The sequence below is a fragment of the Phascolarctos cinereus genome, unplaced genomic scaffold (assembly GCF_003287225.1).
Source record: "Phascolarctos cinereus isolate Bilbo 61053 unplaced genomic scaffold, phaCin_HiC Scaffold_1;HRSCAF=81, whole genome shotgun sequence".
NCBI lineage: Eukaryota > Metazoa > Chordata > Mammalia > Diprotodontia > Phascolarctidae > Phascolarctos > Phascolarctos cinereus.
The window spans coordinates 195,055,270-195,076,461 of NW_027555514.1; the positions used below are offsets into that span (position 1 = coordinate 195,055,270).

Genomic DNA, 21,192 nt, shown 5'->3' on the forward strand with positions numbered 1-21,192 from the left:
ATGAGCGAGGCGGGCAGGAGGGCAGCAGTTCATCGGGCGCGCGCCTCCGTTGCCCAGTGGCCCCGCCCCCTTCCTTGCCCTGGAAGGATCCCGGGAGCCGGCGGGAGGGGCGGGGAGCCGTCGGTGCGCGCGCGCGCGGGCAGCAAGAGCTCCAGCGAGACCTGGAAGGTCCGCGTTGGCCGAAGGGGAAGCAGAGGGGCGGGAGTAGAAGGAGGAGGAAGACTGGGGGAGGAGGGGCTCCCTACGCCTCACCGCCCCGCGGACTGGGCGGGTCGCGGTGACGTAGGCAGGCGCCTGGGCTGTGCACTGGTTGTGGCGGCGGCAGCGACAGCGACAGCAGCCTTGGAGGAGGTGGCGGCGGCGGTGGAGCAGCAGCAGCGGTGGGCGCAGCCGCCGAAGCAGCAGCAGCAGCAGCAGCAGCGGCGGCGGGCGCAGCCGCCGGAGCTGGAGGGACCGCGGCGCCCTCTGCGCTCGGCCGGCCAGCGTTCGGCGTCTCGCCCCTGCGGAGCTCGCTGCCTCTCGCGTCTCGGCCCGGGCGGAGCCTGCGGCCGGGCGAAGCGCCCCCAAGGGAGGGAGGTGGGGCTGGAAGGTGAGGCGCCGGGGACCACCTCCTCCGTTCCCGTTCCCCTCCCCCTCTCCTCCGCCGCTGCCGCCCCTCCCCCGCCGGGCGGCCCCACCCTATCGGCTCGCGAGACTGGGCGGAGACGGAGGCGGCAGGTTTGGGGATACCCGGGGAGGATGCGGGGATCGGGGAGCTCGGGGCTGGACGTCGGCCGGGCGCAGGCTGGGGGGTGATGAGAGGCGGGGGGCGTGGGAGTGGGGGTGGGGAGATGGTGTGGGGGGCAAGCACGAGGTTCGGTCGGGTTGATTCGGGGGATTCAGAGGGCACTGATGATGTGAATGAAACTGCTGAGGAAGCGGAGTATTCCTTACTATGCCTTGGAAGGAGATACTTCTCCAAGCCCCCGCCCCCAACCCCCTACCCCTAGTATTTAAAAATATGCTGCTATTATTCTGAGGGAAGGTGCAGTGATGAATGGATCTGAAGTGAAAAGCGCAGAGGTGAGATCATGTGTTGGGAGACTCAACTCTGAGCAGCAAGCCAAGCAGGGCCAGGTCTTAGCACACCTGCTTTCCAGAGGTGACAGCTGCCGCTTTCCCTGCACCCACATATAAAGCCCGCTTTACGCGGGCCTTCTGCATATATATAAGGTTTCCTGGCCTTTTAAGAGAGGGGCAGTCGAGAGCAGCAGTGAGGCCTGGGAAGCGGTGATTCTAAATCACTTATGTAGGCAATGCCTGGATGACAGTTTACTGTGGTTGTCGGAGAATGTTGTCTACTTTATTCACCGAAATCTGGTTTCGTTGGGAATGGATATTTGAAAAGCGGTTAAAAATACAGCTGTATGGTTTTAAACGATTGACACCTTGTATTTGACAGCTTCTTAAAAATGAAGTTGTTCATTGTGAGTGATTAGCAGAGATTTAATTAAATATCTGCTTAAAATAAGTATTTCTCCAAATAGGCCCTTTAACATTTGAGACGTTTTTGGTGTTCTGATATTTACTGTGCTAGGCAATGTGCATTGCTTTCCAGTAAAATTTATAATCCCATTTTGCAGGAAAATGTGAAAATCCCATCATAGGGAGATGTTACCCAAGGTGCTACCTACATTTTTGTTTTAAACTTATTGTTAGCACAGTAAATAAAACTTTGCTGACTTAGATTTGCTTCCTTTCTATTTAGAGCTCACAATGAATTGACCTTACCTACTACCTATTAGTGGATGGAAGTAGGTGTGACTGATATTTCTTCCAGTAGTTCTCATATACAGGATAAGAAACAGTTCCAAAAGAAGCACCTGTCAGTTTCAGTAAAATAGGTATGATTCATTGTCTTTTCTTTCTTAAGTTGGCACTTAACTGAGCAAGCTATTTCATATCTTATAAACAAGAGGATTGCTTATAGCACAAATTAGTTGGAAATAAGAAGATGTAATAAGTATTAAGAAAAAGTATAATTCCGATTGTAACTATAAAGAAAATGTTTAGCCATTTTTAGGGAAATTAAGTATGAAATGGAGTTATACAATGATTTTTTTATTTTTGAGGTAGCAGGAAAATTAAAGTTTATATATCTAGTTTAGAGTTTTGAAATTTTTTTTTTAATACTATCCAGTGAGGGTAGATACAAACAAAATATGAGATAAGTTGTTAAATGAAAATTTCTAAAGTTGTGCTAATAGAATGATATTTGCAGGACTGTTAGTAGGACAGCATCTTTATTTTTCAGTTCAGGGAACATTAAATGCCTGCGATATCCTAGGTTCTTGGGATACAAAGAAAAAAAATCCCAGTCCCCTGAAAAATTACTTGCTCTTGGAGAAGCTTGACATTTTGAGTCACGTTTTAAGTGTGAGGTAGGCAGAAGATGAAGGCCACTTATTTCTGTTGAATGGCATATGATTGAAGGAAATTTTTGTATATCTTGCTTTTCCAATAGTGCTACTTGCTGCTCATCATGACTTTCTTACCTAGATGTTAAGGTGTTTTTTCTGTTAGTGGAAACACAGATAAGATGTCAATCTTTTCATTCATTTTTAAAGTTGCTACTGAGAGACAATGGAGAACTAGCTTTGTGAAGCTCAGAAGAGCTGAATTCAAATGCTGCCTCTGACATGACCTTGGGCAATTCACTTAATTTCTCAGTGTTCTAGGTCGGTCTCTTTAAGACTAAAACTTGCAGAGATCTACCTGCCTTGGTAGAGTGAGTTTCTAGGTCCTGGAATTCCCTAAATCAAAGAAATCGTAGTTCCATTCCCTTTTACTCTTCCATACTATAAATATAAAAAATTTAAATATATAAAATCCTTTTGCTTGATTCAAAAGCTTTCATAGGCTGCTCCATATCTTTCTAGTCTTCTTACACCTTATACGCCCCCTACATTTAATCCCATTAGTGACACTGGTCTCCTTGAACAAGACACTCATCTCCCTACTCTGGGCATTTTCACTGGGTGTCACAGATGAATGGAATACTTTCCCTCCTCATCTCTGTCTCATGGCTTCCTTCAAGTCCCAGCTAAAATCTACAGCAACTTTTCATGATCTCTCTTAATGCTAGAGCTGCCCCTTAGGTGATCATTTCCTATCTATCCTGTATATAGCTTGTTTATAGTTATTTGCATTTTATCTCCCTCATTAGATTATTAGCTCCTAAGAGCAGGGACTATCTCTTACCTTTCTTTGTATTCCTAGAGTTTAGCACTGTGTCTGAGGTACACAGTAGGAGCTTAATGCATGGCTGACTGACCCCATTAACTCTATACACCTGAAATAAAATGGAGAGTTCTCATAGCAGCAGCTGAGTTTTTTCAAACCATACTCATGCTTTGTAGACAGCTTTCTTAAGATGATAAGATGCAGAAGTTGCTGATCTGTATTGGTTGAGGGAGTTTCTTCACCTGGAGTTCCCTACACTAATAAAATTGCAGATCTGGACAAATACTAACACAAACGATTCTACTTTATGGCGTACCATTTGAAGCTGTTAAAGGTGTGTGCGTGTGTGTGTGTGTGTGTGTGTGTGTGCGTGTGTGTGTGTGTGTGTTGTATGTCTATAAATACAATGGGATATGTTTTGCTGATAAGGTGTTCTGTTTAATGATTTTGGTTACTAAGAAGTCATAAAGTATACTCTAAAGAACTCAAAAGCCATCTTACTGATTTGGAAATTCCTTTCAATGAAGTAGATCATGTTTTAGGTTTTTCTTGGTATCTCTTAAACATCCTGAGAGTAATGTCTGAAATTTTTTCTACACCTTTGGTATCTTCACCTTGTTTAGATACTTTGTAAATTGGTACCTCAATGCCCTTCACAGATCTCTCTGTAAACTTGTTGCAATTCAGTTGCCTTCCATTTATTTGTTTTCCTCAGTACCATTTCTACTTTCTCTCAAGGTGCCTCAGGGACTGTGATGTTAAGAGTTCAAGTATGGTGGTTCCTTGGTGACAAAAAAGTTTGTTATAATAAGTTTTGTAAATCTCTTCCATTTTTCTTTGTTTGTCCTTCTTGTTTTCATTCTAGCATGCCTATAGGATGATATTGCCTAGTTGTACATTTTGCCAAACTTTCTTTGGACTGGTTTTATCATTCATTATTTATCTCTGCTTTGTGAGATGCTACTGCTCATAATTGTTCATCATCCTTTCTTTATTGTAAGATTTTACAGATGAGTTTTTGGCAGCCATCTCCATTTGGCAAGTAAATCATCAGATGTTTGCTGACTAAGGCTCTTTTGGTCTTGATCTAGCAATTAATTTACATTGATTTAACTGAATGAAATTATCTTGGTCTATAACTGTTAATAGAATTTCTGTTGTTCATCCTCCATTTTTTATTTTTAATAGCTTGTTTAATTCAGGGTTAAATCTTCTTAATTGTATACCATAACATTTTCTCATTTTTTCTTCTTGTTTATTATAAATTATGGTCTTAGCTCTCACAAGTTGATTGCTCAGTGGTACACAGACATCTGACTCATGGATAACTCCCTATGTCCATAGTAAGTCTTTTCCTGTCAGTTAAAATGTAGTCATTTTCATTCTTTGTGACCTTTTTTGGTGCTCACTGTGTCCAGTGCTTACCAATCCTGTTTTTGAAGAAAAGTTCATGATATAGGGGCATGAGGCTTCTGATAAATATAATCAGTCTGTAAATTTCTGGGCACTCTCTTCTGAACTATAGCTTTCCATATCTTTCTCTCCATCCTTACCATTTTCTACCTTTGCATTGAAGTTGTTAATTGCTAGGGTATATATTAATTTGATTTTTAAGTTCTTTGTAGAATTTCTCTATCACTTCTTCATCCTCAACCATTGATGTTGGCATGTAAGCTGCAATTATTTTTATGTCCTTTTTGCAGATACTTATCATTTGTACTGCAATAATGAAGGCCACATGTCCAATGCAAAAAGTTTTCTTATTGCTTTTGAACTTTTGATAAATTCTGCTCTGCCAGCTCCTTTCCTTGCTTCTCCAAGGAATAGCTATTAGCCTTCCATTTAGTTATAAAGTGTTTCTTTCTTGTATCAATATCAAGATTGATGTGATTCTGATCCTCCAGAAATATGTTTACTTTTTGGTAAGTGGACAAATATCTTACATTTAGAGTACCAACAGTCAAGTGAAAGCTTGTTGATGGTCTGCAGTTTGTGTGTTTCTTAGTACCCTCTGTACCCCTTCTTTGTTACCTTCACTGCTGAAATGTAGGGAGGCTTAGGTTGAAAGCCATTTTTATTTTCCCCTGTTTTGTAGATTGCCATGGTCAAAAAAAGCTTTCTCACCAGGTGGTTTACTAATCTACTGGTGATATCTCTCTCCATGATTAGCTAGGCTGGTTCTTGAAAAGAGATTCAATTTGTTTCTGGGGCCATACTTGACATTTTTCCAGCATGGTAGAACCTGCCAAGGTTTATGTTTGACTAGCATAGCCTTGGAAAGTCCAGAGATAACTCCACACCACAGTGAAGCATCAGAATAGGCCTTCCATGTGTATATAACTATAACCCTCTGTTTCTCTAATATGTATATACATTTATTTTCTCCCTTCCTTCCTTTCTCTTTCTTTCTCCCTCTTCCCTCCTTCTCTCCTTCCCTCCTCCCTTCCTTCCTTCCATCCTCCCTGCTTCCTTCCTATCTATCTACATATATATCTATCTTCTGTTTATCTCTATATAGTTTCCCAAAAGTTTTAGTACAGTTTTTAAGCATTAATAACTTCAGAAGTATAAATGCTGTAAACTTACAGAGGACATCATTTGAAAATTTAATTATTTAAATATTTTGCATTTATTTGGTTTTGTGAATTTTGAATAATACATTTAAGTTTTAATATTTTAATTTTTTGTTTCATCCCCACTTAAAGCCAAGATCTTAAGGTTAGGATTAAAAATGCAACCCTTTTAGTGACAGCAACCAATGAAGGTTTTTGCAAAGTGTGAAAACTTAAGAGTGATGTGTATAGCATGAGGCTGTTTTTATTGTTTAGTCATTTTCAGTCATAATATGTGAGTCTTTGTGACCCCATTTGGGTTTTTTTGTTGGTTTTTTTTTTTTTGGCAAAGATCCTGGAATGGTTTACTATTTCCTTCTCCAGCTCATTTTACAGATGAGTAACTGAGGTGACTAGGGTTAAGTGACTTGCCCAGGGTCACACCAGCTAGTAAGTGTCTGATACTAGATTTGAACTCAGGAAAATGAGTCTCCCTGACTCCAGGCCCACCATCTATTTATTGTGCTACCACTTAGCTACCCCAGCACAAGACTATAGTTATGTTTAATTTTAATAAGAAACATCAAAATTAAAAATTTTAAAATAATTAACCCTTAATTTTTGGGGAAGTTTATAGTATTTAAACTTCTGAAAATATTAAAGTGCAAACCTGCACTAAGACTTTGGGACACACTGTATACACACATGCACTCATATGCATCCATACATATACCATAGATGAATTACTGGTTTCTGAAGAATTAGAATATGGGACTTAATGTCAAGACTGTAGTATATATTATTTTGGCACTGATTCAGGAAATCTTTTCAAGATCCTTCAGTATATTGGGTCATGATTATGCACGTCATTTATTATTGCTTTATAAATGTGCTGCAATACCTGATAATGTAATGTCAGAACAATTTATTTTGTCCTTGGAAAAAAATTGCTGTTTAAAAGACAGTTGCTGGGGCTAGGCAATGTTGTGTTGAGAAACTTTCAGATTTGTAGCTTCTTGGTTTGATGTTTTTCCCACCAAGTTAATAAATTATATTGTGATGACTTATTTTTCTTCTTGTTAAAACAAAGAAGCTTTCACATTTATACTTGAGTTGTGATTTAAGCTTTTACCAATTTTTAAAATTGTATGTATGAAACAATATTTTATCTTGATCACTTTTTCAGATTTGCCCCTCTTTTTCCCTCCTCATCTTAACATCTTCCAGATGCCTTCCTGCCATCATTTCAGCCTTTACTCCATCTCGAATGAAGAAGTGGTGGTCCTTTTCCTTATCAAGACTCTCTTTGTACAAATTATCCCATTCTATCTCATCTCTCCAGAAGATTGTTCTCTGCATCATCCTCATCCTCTCATTTATTTTCAGTTTATCTTTGTATTTTAGCTGCTTCCCTACTTCCTACAAATATTCATGTGTCTCCTCAATCCTCAAATCCTCCCCAGACCCCATCCATCCATCCTGTTCATTCCCTATCTCTCCTCCTTTTGGGGGCTAAACTCCTTGAGAAGGCCTTCTGGAATATGTGCCTCCAGTTTTCTTCTTACTCTCTTTGTAACTTATGCCTTCACTTTCTCTCCTCTCACTGTCTTCTTAACCCTTTACAGTCTGGCTTCCAACGTTATCATTCAACCTAAACTGCTCTCTCCAAAGTTACCAATTGCCAAATCCAGTGGCCTTTTCTGAATCCTCATTCTCCTCCACTTCTTTGCAACCTTTACACTGTTGATCACCTTCTTTGTGATACCCTCTTCTCTCTTAGTTTGCATCACTCTTCTCAATTCTGATTCTCCTCCCACCTGTTTGATTTCTCCTTTTCAGTTTTCTTTGCCACATTTTTATCCAGGTCATTCCTTCTCTCTTCAGCCTTGTATTTTTGTATTCGTATTTACAGTACTTTGTGCAGTTATTGGTACGTACTAAACACTTAAAGTTTGTTAATTTGTGTTCCTTTCCTTCCACTTTTCACTACGCCTTCTAAGCCCATCTCAGCTATTTACCCTATCATCGGTCTCTTTTCCACTCCTATGTGTATTTTCTTCCCTATTAAAATATTATCAGGGAACTGTCTCAGTTTTCATTCAGTATCCCCAGTGCTCTCAATAGTCCTTACCACTAAGAAGTGCTTCACAAATACTTTTTCATTCATTCATATTCCTATGTCCTAGCTTTATAAGTACTACTCATCTTAGAGTCTTCCAACTCTTCTTTCATTGTAGCCGGTCCCCACATGACTGGGAAGATCAGAGCCTTAAAGTACGGAATGAGTTTGATATTAAGTTAACACTACCATTGACAAAAGGACTTTTTTTTTTTTAATCTGTGTTAGGAAAAAGAGGAATAACAAAGAAGCAATAGGACAGCTGTTTAGGAAGTATGGTAATGGACAGTGAGGCAGCTAGGTGACATAGTGGATAGAGAGCACTAACCCAGAGTCATTGTGACCTCAGACCTCAAGTAGCACTGTGTGACCTTTGGACAAGTCACTTAAATTCCATCTACCTCAATTTCCTAAACTGTAAAATGGGGATAACAATAGGTTCCCAAGGTTGGAGTGATGATTAAAAGCAATGTTTATAAAGAGCTTAGCACAGTGCCTGGCACATGTTAAGCATTTAATGAATGTTTATTGCCTTCCTTCCAATGAGGATGGCATATGACTACTAGAGTATTTTGTTTTTGTTTTCTGTGCCAAGGAGAAGGGTCTTTGGAGTGTGAAGAACTGCAGAACAGCATTAGCTGACATGACAGTTTACATGTATTACCTCATTTGTGCTTCACCGTAGCTTGCGAGGTGGGCATTAACAAGTGTCATCCTTTTTTATGTAGATGAGGAACTTGAAGCTAAGATGTTGCTTCCCTTTTTCACACTTACATGCTAGTAAGTACAGAGATAGGATTTAATCCCAGGCTTCTCTGATTTACACAGAATCACACAATTTTAGAGTTGGAAGGGAACTTAGGGAAGATTGTTAACCCCATACCAGAAAAAGAATCGGCATGACAACAAACACCATGACAGTGGTCATCCAGGCTTGGACTGAAGACCTCCAATGAAGGGGAGCGCTCTACCTCCCAGGCAGCCCTCTCTCCTCTGGGACACCTTTAATTGGTAGGAAGGTTTTCTGACACTGCGTCTAAATTTGCCTCTGCAAATTTCTACCCTTTGTTCCTCCTTTTGTCCCGTGGAACTAAGCAGAGCAAGTCACTCTTTCACTTCCTTTCAAGGACTTGAAGATAACCATTGTGTCCTCCTTGAGCTTTCTTTCCTCTAGGCTAAAAATCCTTACTTCTTTCAGCTGGCCTTTATATGGCATGGACTTAAGGCTTTTTACCATTCTGGTTTCTCTCTAGGTTATTAGCACTTTTTCCTAAATTTTGGTGCCCAGAACTCCAGATGTTGTCTAATCAAGAGGCAGCATAGTGGACTATCACCTCCTTATTCCTCTATGCCGTGTCTGTCTTGATGAAGCTAGTTATATCACATTAGCTTTCTTGATTGTCATATCACACTACTGATTCCTATGGTTCCAGAAATACAGAAGTCCACAGTTCTTTTTTAGATGAACAGCTGCCTTCCTCATCTTATATTGAACTCTGTCTCTATTACATTTCATCTTTTTTGATTCAATCTATTGCATTACCCTGTTAAGATGTTTTTGAGTGCTGTTATCATTGTGTTATTCTTTGTGTCATTGGCAAATTTGACAAGGATGCTATTTATACCTTAATTTAACTCATCAATAAAAATGTTGAACAGCACAGACCTAATGGTAGATTCCTAGGGTACTCTATTGGATATAACTTTCCAAGTCTTTTTCCTTAAAAGTATTTTTAGTATGAACTTAAATGTAAACTAAAATAAGTATTTGTTTGTACTATGACTTTCTTTTCTTTTTTTTTTTTGGCTAGGCAATGAGATTAAGTGACTTGGTCAGGGTCACACAGCTAGCATGTGTCAAGTGTCTGAGGCCATATTTGAACTTAGGCCCTCCTGACTCCAGGGCCAGTACTCTATTCACTGTACCACCTAGCCGCCCCCTAACCTGTAACTTTCAAAACTCTCTTGCTCATCTATGCTTCCTTCTGGCTTTTCTAACACATTAGCTCAAAATAACATATTCTTTTTATTTTCCAGTTTAAAAAAAAAACCAAATATAAACATCAAATAAAATGGGTATTATATAGCATGTGAGGAGATTGTACCTGAAACTGTGGAGTTCCAGTATATAGACCTTGCTTTTCTTTTAAATTCTTGACATGTAACTTTTAAAGCTATCCTGTTTGTGATTATTTCTGTTGTGATTATTTCTTCCTTCTGTTCTCTCCCTGTTCATTTAAAAAAAATGCCTCAAGGACCTCTTTTTCTTTTTTGCTGTCTTATTGCAATGTCCCCTCCTTTCCACAATTGGATAATATTCTTCCCACAATTAAAAAAAAAGGAAAAACAAAGTTCTTGTAACATAATCATAGTCAAGCAAAATAAAATCCTGTGTTGGTTGTGTCTGAAAAATGTGTGTCGTATTCTGCATCTTGAATCTATCACTTTTCTGTCAGGTGGTAGGTAACATGTTTCATCATCAGTTCTATGGAATTGTGGTTGGTCATGGCATTGATCAGATTTCTTTATGTCTTTAAAAGTTGTTTTTCTTTATAATGTTATTGTTACTACAGAAATTGGTCTTCTGCTTCTGCTCATTTCACTCTGCATTAGTTCCTAAAAGTCTTCCCAGGTTTCTCTGAAACTATCCATTTCTTTTATTCCATTATATTCATATACTACAGTTTGGCCAACCATTCCCCAGCTGAGGGTAAAGTTGCCCCCCTTAGTTGCCAGTTCTTTTCCTCTACAAAAAGAGCTACTATTAATATTTTAGTATATATGGGTTCTTTTTTGCTTTCTTTGAATTTTGGGGGTATAAATCTAGTAATGGTATTATTACATGGGTTTGGTGACTTTTTGGGAATGGTTCTACATTGCTTTCCAGAATAGCTGGACCAGTTCATGGCTCTTAACAAGAGGGCAATACTTATATAATTCCAAATGGATATCCAGAAGACTTGGACTAATACAGCACCAAAGCTCCAAACAGTAGAACTGCAGATATTTTATTTCTTAAAATAAATTTTAGTTTTTGTTTTGAACTTAAACACCAAAAAAGAGCATTTCCACATATTTGACATAACACAAAAAAGAACCTGTGAATCTTTATTGCTTTATTTGCTTTAAAAAAGAAAAAAGTGATGGTTCCATACTATAGTTTCAAAACTGTGCTGCTTGTCTCTGCTTCTTTCTGAAGATCCTTCTTTTCTCCTTCTGTTCATTTAAAAAATGTTTTAATGGGGGCAGCTAGGTGGCACAGTGGATAGAGCACCAGCCCTGGAATCAGGAGGACCTGAGTTCAAATCCAGTCTCACACACATGACACTTACTAGCTGTGTGACCCTGGGCAAGTCACTTAATCCCAATTGCCTCACCAAAAAAAAAATGTTTAGTGGACCTTTTTTAACATCTTTCAAATTTGATTTTTTTTACAATTGGTGTTGTCCTTTGTGGGTTGTTCTCTGATTCTGATCATTTCACTCTGTCTCAGTTGATACTACCTGGGGTTATTTGAAATTGTCTTTTTTGTCATTTCTTATAGTACAGTAATATTCAAATACTACTACATTTATACCGCAGTTCACCCATTCAGCAACTCATGGGTACTCCCTTAGATTCTAGTTTCCTAATTCTAAGTTTGAGGCTATTTCTTCACCAAACTCTGTGTGTATATGTGTATTCCTCCTTTTTTTTCAGATAAACAGGCGTCATCTGATACCTGTTTCACCCAGGCCTTTTCCCAGGTTTGTATGTTTTTCTCTTATATCACAATTATGAGAAATAGCGCCCCTATATTAGTGTATTTCTTTTACCCTGCCTTCTCTTTCTCCTTTTCAGGTCCCAAGAACAGAATTTATCTATCTCCAGGACCTCTGTTTTTTTATTTAATTCCGTCAATATCTTTTGAAGATATTGGGTTTTGAAAGGACACTTGTTTCTTTTCCTTCTCTTACAGTATTAGTGATGCGTCATTGTGTAGACCCTGCCAGTTGCCCAAATGAAATTACCTTAGTTTTCTCTTAACTCTTTTGTTCATATTTCAGAATTCCTACTCAGATCTCATCTTTTCATCAGAAATGCTACAAAATCCTCTTCCCTTAGAGTGTTTTCCCACCTGAAGTTGTTTTTGTATGTAAGCATGTATCTTTTGTTATTTTAGATAAATAAGTAGATAAATCACTTATTAATTGCTTATCAGGTGCCAGACATTGTGAATCCAAATATAATACAAAAAGACAATCCCAACACTCGAGGATTTTATGTTCTAATGATGAAAACATATAAAGAGGAACTGGAAGGCATGAGAATCATGCTTGTGAGTAGAAAAGATGGAAATGCCTGGAGAGTCAGAAATGGAACCAGGGAGCAGTGAGCATGGTTGCCCTGGGCTTTTCAACAAATCATGGTCCTGGGAAAGAACTCGCTGATCAGATGATATTGTCTACTGTAGTATAATATATGTATAATGATAATATTGTGTTCTGTGATCTCCTGTTGTTTTTAGTAGGAGCGATTATGGTTCTTTGTGCTTGAACTGCTTTTTTATGGATGCTTGTAGTGATTTTTCTTCGCTATGGAAACTTTGGTTTTTGATGCTGACATAACTGGGATTTTTCCTTTTGGGATTTCTATCAGGAGGTGATTGGTGGGTTCATTCCATTTTCACTTTGTTGTTTTATTCTAATAGGTCTGGGTAATTTTAATTTATGAGTTCTTCTTAAATTCTCTCTCCCTGGCCTGTTCTCATGGCCAGTTGTTTTTGATATCAGATAGCTTACATTTTCTTTTGATTTGTTGCAATATTTCTTGCTATCTCTTAAGAGATATTGAGTTCAGTTTAATCCATTTGTGAGGGAATCCATTGGCTAGGCAAATTTTATCACTTTTCCGAGCTCTTTATTCTACCATTTCTTTTCTCTAGAGCTTTTATTTCATTTTTTAATTTCTTGCTTCATTTCTCCAGGATGTTGTAATCCCTGTGGAAAATCCTTTTTTTCCCCCTTTGCATTGCTGCTTATAATTGTTATGAAGTTATTCTCTTTTTTGAGGATTTCTAGAGCAATTAACCAAAAAACATTTATTAAGTACCTGCCAGTGATCCAGGCACTATGCTAAGTTCTGAGGATACAAAAAAAGGCAAGGAAACAACATGCAAATATATACAAAGCAAGCTATTTACAGGATAAATAGGAAATAGTTAATGGAGGGAAGGCACTGGAATTAAGAGGGGTTGGTAAAGGTGTCTTGTAGAAGGTAGGATTTTAATTGGAACTTAAAGGAAGCCATGAGGTCAGTAGTCAGAGTGGAGGAAGGAGAGTATTCCCAGCATGGGGGACAGTCAGAGAAAATTCCTGGAGTTAAGAGATGGAGTCTTATTTGTGGAACAGCTAGGAGGCCACTGTCACTGTGGAGTAAGAAGACTGGAAATGTAGGAGGGGGCTAGGTTATAAAGGGCTTCGAATGTCAAACAGAACATTTTGTATTTGCTTCTGGAAGCAATAGGAAGCCACTGGAGTTTATTGAGTAGGGGGTGAGATGATTAGGTGTTCACTTTAGAAAAATCACTTTTAGTGACTGAATAGAGGATGAATTGGAGTGAGGACAGTTGAAGCAGACTGATCTGAGCATGAGTTGATGAAGGCCTGCAATAGAATGGTGGCAGTGTCAGAGGAGAGAGGAGAGTGTATTGGAGAGATGTTGTAAAAGAGAAATTGACAGGCCTTGGCAGCAGCTTGGTATGGGGGATGAGAGATAGTGAGGAATCCGAGTGTTGCCAGCAATCAAGTAGTACACTGAATGGGAGGGCGAGAAGTAATGAAAGACGTGGGCCAGGCGGATCAGTAAAGACTGACTCAGTTTATTCACCTGAGGGTACAGGATATATAAAGAAAATCTAGCCTCACTTCAAAGAGTCCTCCCCATGAGACACTCCCCAAAACATCTGCTGAGGATGTGACAACATACATTTCCTCGCTATCAGGGTTCCTAGATTGGGTTGTATTTTCCAAGGTTTTCCCAGGTGCCTTGGTGCCACCTGCATAGAGGAGTAGTATGTAAATCTAAGGTTCAAAGAGTGAGAAGGAATGTCTCAGAAAACCTCCCTTGCAGGGGGGAGATTTGGAGAGCCCTGCTTTTTAAATAATTGAGCCCTGTGGGTTAAGACTGGGCAAGAGTCAAACTCTGTCCTGGATCTTAAACCCAGATCTGACTCTTCAGAGCCGGCCCTCAACATCCAAGATGACTCCTAGGTTGGGAGCTTGAGGCACTGGGAGGATAGTGTTACCCTCTACAGTAGTAGGGAAGGTAGGAGGGGGTAAGGGCTTAGAAGAAAAGAAATTTAAGATGTTTAAGGGTATAAGGTGTTTTAAGTTGTCTGCTGGACATTGCTTAAGATTGGTTAAGACGTTGAAGTTGTCTACTAGGTATTCAGGGCAGCTAAGTAGCACAGTGGATAGAACACTGGAGTTAGGAAGACCTGAGTTCAACTCCAGCCTCAGATAGTTGTGTGACCCTAGGCAAGTCACTTAACCTGTTTGCTTTAGTTTCCTCATCTGTAAAATGAGCTGGAGAAGGAAATGGCAAACCGCTCCAGTATCTTTGCCAGGAAAACCCCAAATGGGGTCATGAAGAGTTGAACACAACTGAAAGGGCAGAACAGCAACTGCACATTCAGTTCAGGATGTCTGAAAGGCAGTTGGAGTTGCAAGATCAGAGGTCAGCAGAGAGTTTGAAGCACAATAGGTGGGTTTAAGAATCATCAGCTATTAAATTCATGGGAGTTTATGAGATCACCCAGTGAAGTGGTATGGAGGGACAAAAAAAGAGGGCCCAGGACAGAACCCTTTGGGACATTTATGATTAGAGGGCATGATCTGGAGGAGGATCCAACCAAGTAGGCAGAGGAATGGTCAGAGAGGTAGAAGGAAAACCAGGAAAGGAGCTAGCATCCTGAAAATCCTGAGAAAAGAGAATATCAAGGAAAGAATGATCAACAGTGTCAAAGGCTACAGAAAGGCCAGAAAGAATGACTGTTGTGAAAAGGGTCATTGGATTTGGCAACTAAAAGATCATTTGTAACTTTGGAGAGATCAGTTTTGGTGGATTGATAAGGTTGGAAACCAGATTGTAAAGGGTTAAGAAGAGAGTAAGAGCAGAGAAAGTGGAGGCAACTATTGTAGAAAGCTTTTTTGCAGAGTTTAACTATAAATGGCAGAAGAGACAACAGTAGTTAGCAGGGATGGAAGGATTGAGGGAGGATTTCTTGAGAATAAGGCAGAAATAGATGTGTTTCTAACCAAAAAGAAATGAGTCAGTGGAGAGGGAGACATTGAAAATAAGTAAGAGTAGGGATGACAGAGGGGGCAGTCTGTTGAAGGAGACAGGATGGTATGGGATCACCTGAACAAGTAGCGGGGTTAGGCCATTTCATCATGTGACCACAGGAGTGAAGGAAGAGAAAGTAGCAGAAGGCATCTGAGTGATAGGAGCTGAGGAAGAGGGGAGAAGAGGAATTCACTGCACAGGGCCTCAGTTTTTTCCTGTAAAATGAGTCAAGGTTTTCAGCTGAGAGAGTGTGGGGACGGGGAGCCATGGGAAATTTGAGTGGGGATGAAAAGGTTTGGAGGAGCCACTGTGGAGAGTGGGACAGTGAGCGGATAAGGGAATTGTAGAAGGATTGCCTAGCAGCATTGAGGACCCAGTTGAGGTTGTGTAAAGATCTGTGAAGTTTTGGGAAATCTGTCATAATTTATTTTGTTTTCTTTGATTTACTCAGCTCTCCAAGTTTAGTTCCTATATTGAGGTTGTTCCTGAGTCATTCTTTGTCCCCTGATGTTCTTTCTGGTGAGACAGTTGGCCTTAATTGATCTCATCTTAGGTCCTTGGGGTTCTTTTACTGACCTCCTCAGATTAGGTCCTCCTGGATCTTTGAGGTTCAGAACACATTTCGTCTTCAGGGCTCTCTATGCTAGCTCAGGATAGAGAGCTAGAGACGTCATAGTTACCCTAGTGCCTGGGCTATGCCTTATCTGAAGGCTGCTTTGCTTTTATTGCTGCCACTCCCTAGGTCTTCCATGCCCCTTAGGCTCCCTAGCCACCTTTGGGATGTCTGACCTCCCTGAATCTTTCTTACTTCCCCGGGTATTACTGACATCTTGGATTTTTTCTGGGGGCTCTATTCTTGCTTCTGGGCACAGAGCCTTACCAGCTGTACATTTCTCCGATCTCTTACTGGTTGCTCTGGGAGGCTGGGCTTGTTTGCCTGTGCTGGTGTCCAGCAGTCTTCTTTCCTGTTGCCTTTGAGTTTCTGGTTCACTTTTTGTGTACTTCTGGGGTCAAAGGAATTATTTACTTTAGTTTCCCATTGGATTTTGTAATCATTATTCTGTGTGGTACAAATTTCAGATTTTTGCTGGAGTGGTCTGTGTGGGAACTGAGTGGTCCACCTCTATTCAGAGTTATCTTGGCTGGAAGTCCTCATCCATTAGTTAAAAAAAATTAATTTTAACTTAGCTTCAAATAATGAATGCATTGCCTTTTTGCTGTGCAAATGTATTTTTACGCAGTCAAAACTGTCTATTTGTCTATAATAAATCTAGTAATTTATTCCATTTGTTGGACCGCTGGTACTTTTTCTTCACAATTGAAATATAGTATTTATTTTTCTTCCTTTTTATGTTTTTTAGAAATATTTAGATCATTGAAACAATCAGAATTTATTTCAGTATGTGATCTAATGTTTAGGGCTAAACTCATTTTAAAAAACCAGTCTGCTGTTCAGTGTTATGATTTTTATTGGATAATGATTACTTTCCCTAATGCTTTACAGTTTTGAACTTATCAAACAAATCCCTTGTATATATTTGATTTTAAGTTGTGATTTGATTTTTTTTCCTCTTTTAATATTAGGTAGTTATGAAAATTACCACTTTCTTAGATGAACTACATTGCAGTCCTACCTCATCATAAGTACCTCATCATAATGATTCAATTAATTGATTAGATTTGGTCTGTTGTTCTAACCTACCTTTTTTGAATGACAGAATTAGGAACGTTTAATAGTGTTAAAGTTCTGGTCTTACATTTGGGTTCAGAAACTAACTCATACACGTACAACCATTGGAATTTTAAAGGACTTGGAAGTTTTAGTGGAGTATAAGCTCTGACTTGCTCCATTTCTGACCGGAATGAATTGGTTGCTTCATAGACAGGCTGGTGTCAGACGTAGGGCATTGCAGCTCAGGGACTCTGGAGCTTCTAGCATCCACTAGGGTCAAACTCCCTTGTAGTATGGATCATAGGAGTTGAGCACCAGGCTGGGCCCAGACAAATGTTAATATTCTAATTTTCTCCCTTGTTAATGTGGTTGTCCAACTTTGAATTTTTCCTTAAATACTGTTTTTCACTGTGTCCTTTAAATTCTGATACACGATGTTGATTGATAGTATTGTCATTATCCTTTGAGGTAATTATAATTGAGGTGGTGTTTAAAAATATCTCTTTGATTTTCAAATGCAAAGGCTTTGATTTTCTGAGGGACAGATTTTGGTATTGAGAACCCTCTTTTAAACACTTTATGTATGTAAAATTACTGTATCTTTGTTCATATTTGGTTTTTATGGAAAAATCTAGTGATGCCCTGATGTTTTTTGATACATAATTTCTTTCTTATAGCTTATTTTGAAATTTGATAGACTTGAGTGAATGGAATTTTGAATTTCTGTGGGGGGCAAGATTATGTTTTTGGATTCTGTTTGTAGAATGTTGCTTGCTTTTTTATTATTTTGAGCAATTTTCTTGTACTATTTCATGAAATGTAATGATTAGATTTTCTCTGGGCCCATACTTGAAGCATTTCCAGCTTAGATCTTAGAAGAGCTTGTTTTCTGCTTTCATAGCCATTAAGACTTCAAGGTCATTTCTACATCTTAGTGAAGCATGGAAATTAAAGTAACTTCTAAACAGATAATACTTAATAATTAGGACTTTTTTTTTAAGAATTCAAAATGTGGATAAAGGAAATTGATATTTTTATGCCAGTACTGTTTGTTTTGCAAAAATTGATTATTTGCATTATCTTGTTAGATTATTTCAGCAACCCTGTGCAGTTGATATTGCAGGTATGACTGTCCTCATTTTACAGGTGAAGAAATTAAGGCTTAGAAAGGTAGTTGATTTCCTTGGAATCATTCAGAAATAATTGTTGCAAGTGGAATTTGAGCTCAACTGTCTTCAAATTCCAGGTTTGGCATTTTTTTCCCCCTATCATGTCAAACCAACTCTTTTCTTTAATCTCTTGATAAGCTTTTGGTAGTAGTATTTTTAGAGTCAGTTGGGCCCAAGAATCAGCATGAGATGGAGTTAGGAAGACCTAGGTTCAAATCCTGGCTTTGACACAAACTGATATATGACCCTGGACAAATCACTTGTGTCCCTGAGCATATCTCTCTAAGGCTATAAGTTGTAAGGAAGATTCCAGTCTTTATTGGTAGAAGTTCCTCACTGGGACCTCCATATATGAATGAAATCAAGATTCCTCCTTTCCCCTCAACCCCAAATTTGGAGTTATAACTGGCTGAGACAAATAAGATCTTTGCCTCAGGATATTGACATCTGAAAAACAACCTCAGAGTTGTTTTAATTTGCATTTCTCTAATCAATAGTCATTTAAGAGCATTTTTTCATGTAATTGTAGATAGTTTGATTTCTTAATTTGAAAATTGCCTGTTCATATCCTTTGACAATTTATCAATTGGGGAATTATTTATATTCTTATAAATTTGACTCAGTTCTCTATATATTTGAGAAATGGTAGGGGCAGCTAGGTGGTACAGTGGCTAGAGCACCGGCCCAGAAGTCAGGAGGACCTGAGTTCAAATTTGGCCTCAGACCAAACACTTGACACTTACTAGCTGTGTGACCCTGGGCAAGTCACTTAACTCCAATTGCCTAAAAAACCAAAAATAAATAAATAAAATTTCAGTGCAGGAAAAAAAATCCCACAAATTTGCAATAAATTATTAAATTTAAGGTGTGTCATTTAAAAATATTTTATATGCTTTTGAAATGACGCAAATAAAAAACTGTTAAAGGGTTAAAGAAAGTAGATTTCCAAGGGGGCGCTGAGTAATTTTTTTTTTTTGAAAAGGGGGTGGTAGCCCAAATAAGTTTGGGAATCTGTGATTTATACCTAGTTTCTGCCATACTGTTTTCTAGTTTTCCCAGTAGTTTTTGTCAAATAGAGTTGGGTTAATCAAACAGTAGATTACTATGGTCATTTACTATTGTGTCTTGTGTATCTAATTTATTCCACTGATCTACCCCTCTGTTTCTTTTCTTTTTAATTTTTAATTTTCTTTTATTGCCCTTCTATTTCTTATTGAGTACCAGATAGTTTTGATAATTAGTGTTTTATGATATAGTTTGAGATTAGTATGGCTAGGCCACCTTCCTTTACATTTTTTCTTTCATTATTTCCCTTTGTATTCTTGACTTTTTGTTCTTCCTGAATTTTGTTACTTTTCTTAGCTCTATAAAAAAAATTATTTTAATGTGCAATAAATAATTTAATTAAAGTAGAACTGTCATTTTTATTATGTTGGCTTGGCCTACCTATGAGCAACTGATATTTTCCCAGTTGTTTAGATCTAACTTTATTTGTGTGAAAATGTTTTGTATTTGTGTTAATATAGTTCCTGGATTTGTCTTGTTAGGGAGACTTCCAAGTATTTTATGTCGTCTATAGTTATTTTAAATGCAATTTCTCTTTCTGTCTCTTCCTGCTGGGCTTTGTTGGACATATGTATAAATGCTAATGATTTATGTGGATTTATTTTATATCCTGCAACTTTGCTAAAGTGTTAATTATTTCAAGTTATTTTTTAGTTGATTCTCTAGGATTCTCTAAGTATACCATCAGGTCATCCGTAGTGATTGTTTTGCTTCCTCATTGCCTATTCTAATTCCTTCAGTTTCTTTGTCTTCTCATAGCCAAAGCTAACATTTCTAGTAAGGTGTTGAATAACAGTGGTGATGATAATGGGCATCCTTGATTCACCCACTATCTTATTGGGAAGGCTTCTAGCTTATCCTCATTACAGATAATGCTTCCTGATGGTTTTAGATAGGTACTACTTATCAATTCAAGGAAAGCTGTCTTTATTCCTATGCTTTCTAGTGTTTTTAATAGGAATGGGTGCTGTATTTTGTCAAAAGCTTTTTCTGCATCTATTGAGATAATCATATGATTTTTGTTAATTTTGTTGTTGATTTGGTCAGTTATGCTGATGGTTTTCCTAATATTGAACAGCCCCGCATTCCTGGTGTAAAATCTACCTGGTCATAGTGTATTATCCTGGTGATAAGTTGCTGTGAACTCTTTGCTAATATTTTATTTAAAATTTTAGCATCTATATTCATGGGGAATTGGTCTATAATTTTCTTTCTCTGTTTTGGCTTTTCCTGGTTTAGGTATCAGTACCATATTTGTGCCATAAAAGGAGTTTGGTAGAACTCCTCCTTTACCTATTTTTCCAACTATTTTATATTGTATTAGAATGAGTTATTCTTTAAATGTTTGGTAGAATTCATTTGTGAATCCGTCTGGTCCTGAGGATTTTTCCTTAGGGAGTTCATTGCTGGCTTGTTCAATTTCCTTTTCTAAGATGAAGTTATTTAAATATTCTATTTCCCCTTCTGTTTATCTCTGGGCAATTTATATTTTTGTAGATATTCATCCATTTTATTTAGATTGTCAGATTTATTGGCATATAATTGGGCAAAATAGCTCCTAATAATTGCTTTAATTTCCTCTTCATTGGTGGTGAATTCACCCTTTTCATTTTTGATACTGGTCATTTTATTTTCTTCCTTTTTTAAATCAGTTTAACCAATAACCATTGGTTATTATGTTTTATTCATCACACCAGCTCCTAACTTTATTAGTTCAATAGGCCTGTTGTCCATTTCACATAAGAGTGAGGTTCATCTACTTTCCTCTCCACCCACCCCTTCCTCTTTGTATGTTCTTCTGATACACCCTAATTATGAGAGCAAGTTCCTCCCCTGCCCATGTCTTCTTTTTCATGATAGTGTATTCCTCATTTTACCTTCTTTTTCCTCTCTTAATATATTAAGAATATATTAGAACCTCTCTTTTTCTTATTTAAATTAATCCCGTTTATACTCTTTGAAGACATTAAGATTCTGAAGGGAAATTGGAATGTTAATACTACATCATTTTATAGTGCCCTCTAGTCACTGAAATAAAGTTACCTTTCTAAGTTTCTTTGAACTTTT

At 38.4% G+C, this 21,192-nt stretch overlaps 1 protein-coding gene across 1 annotated transcript in view; it reads left to right on the forward strand.

The window, feature by feature from the left end:
- Positions 1-21,192, forward strand: part of LOC110218666 (uncharacterized) — a 27,314-nt gene continuing 6,122 nt past the window's right edge. Inside the window, exon 1 of the mRNA XM_021001469.2 lies at positions 1-589. Within this exon, the coding sequence (XP_020857128.1) occupies positions 1-589 (589 nt within the window). The remainder of the gene's footprint in view (positions 590-21,192) is intronic.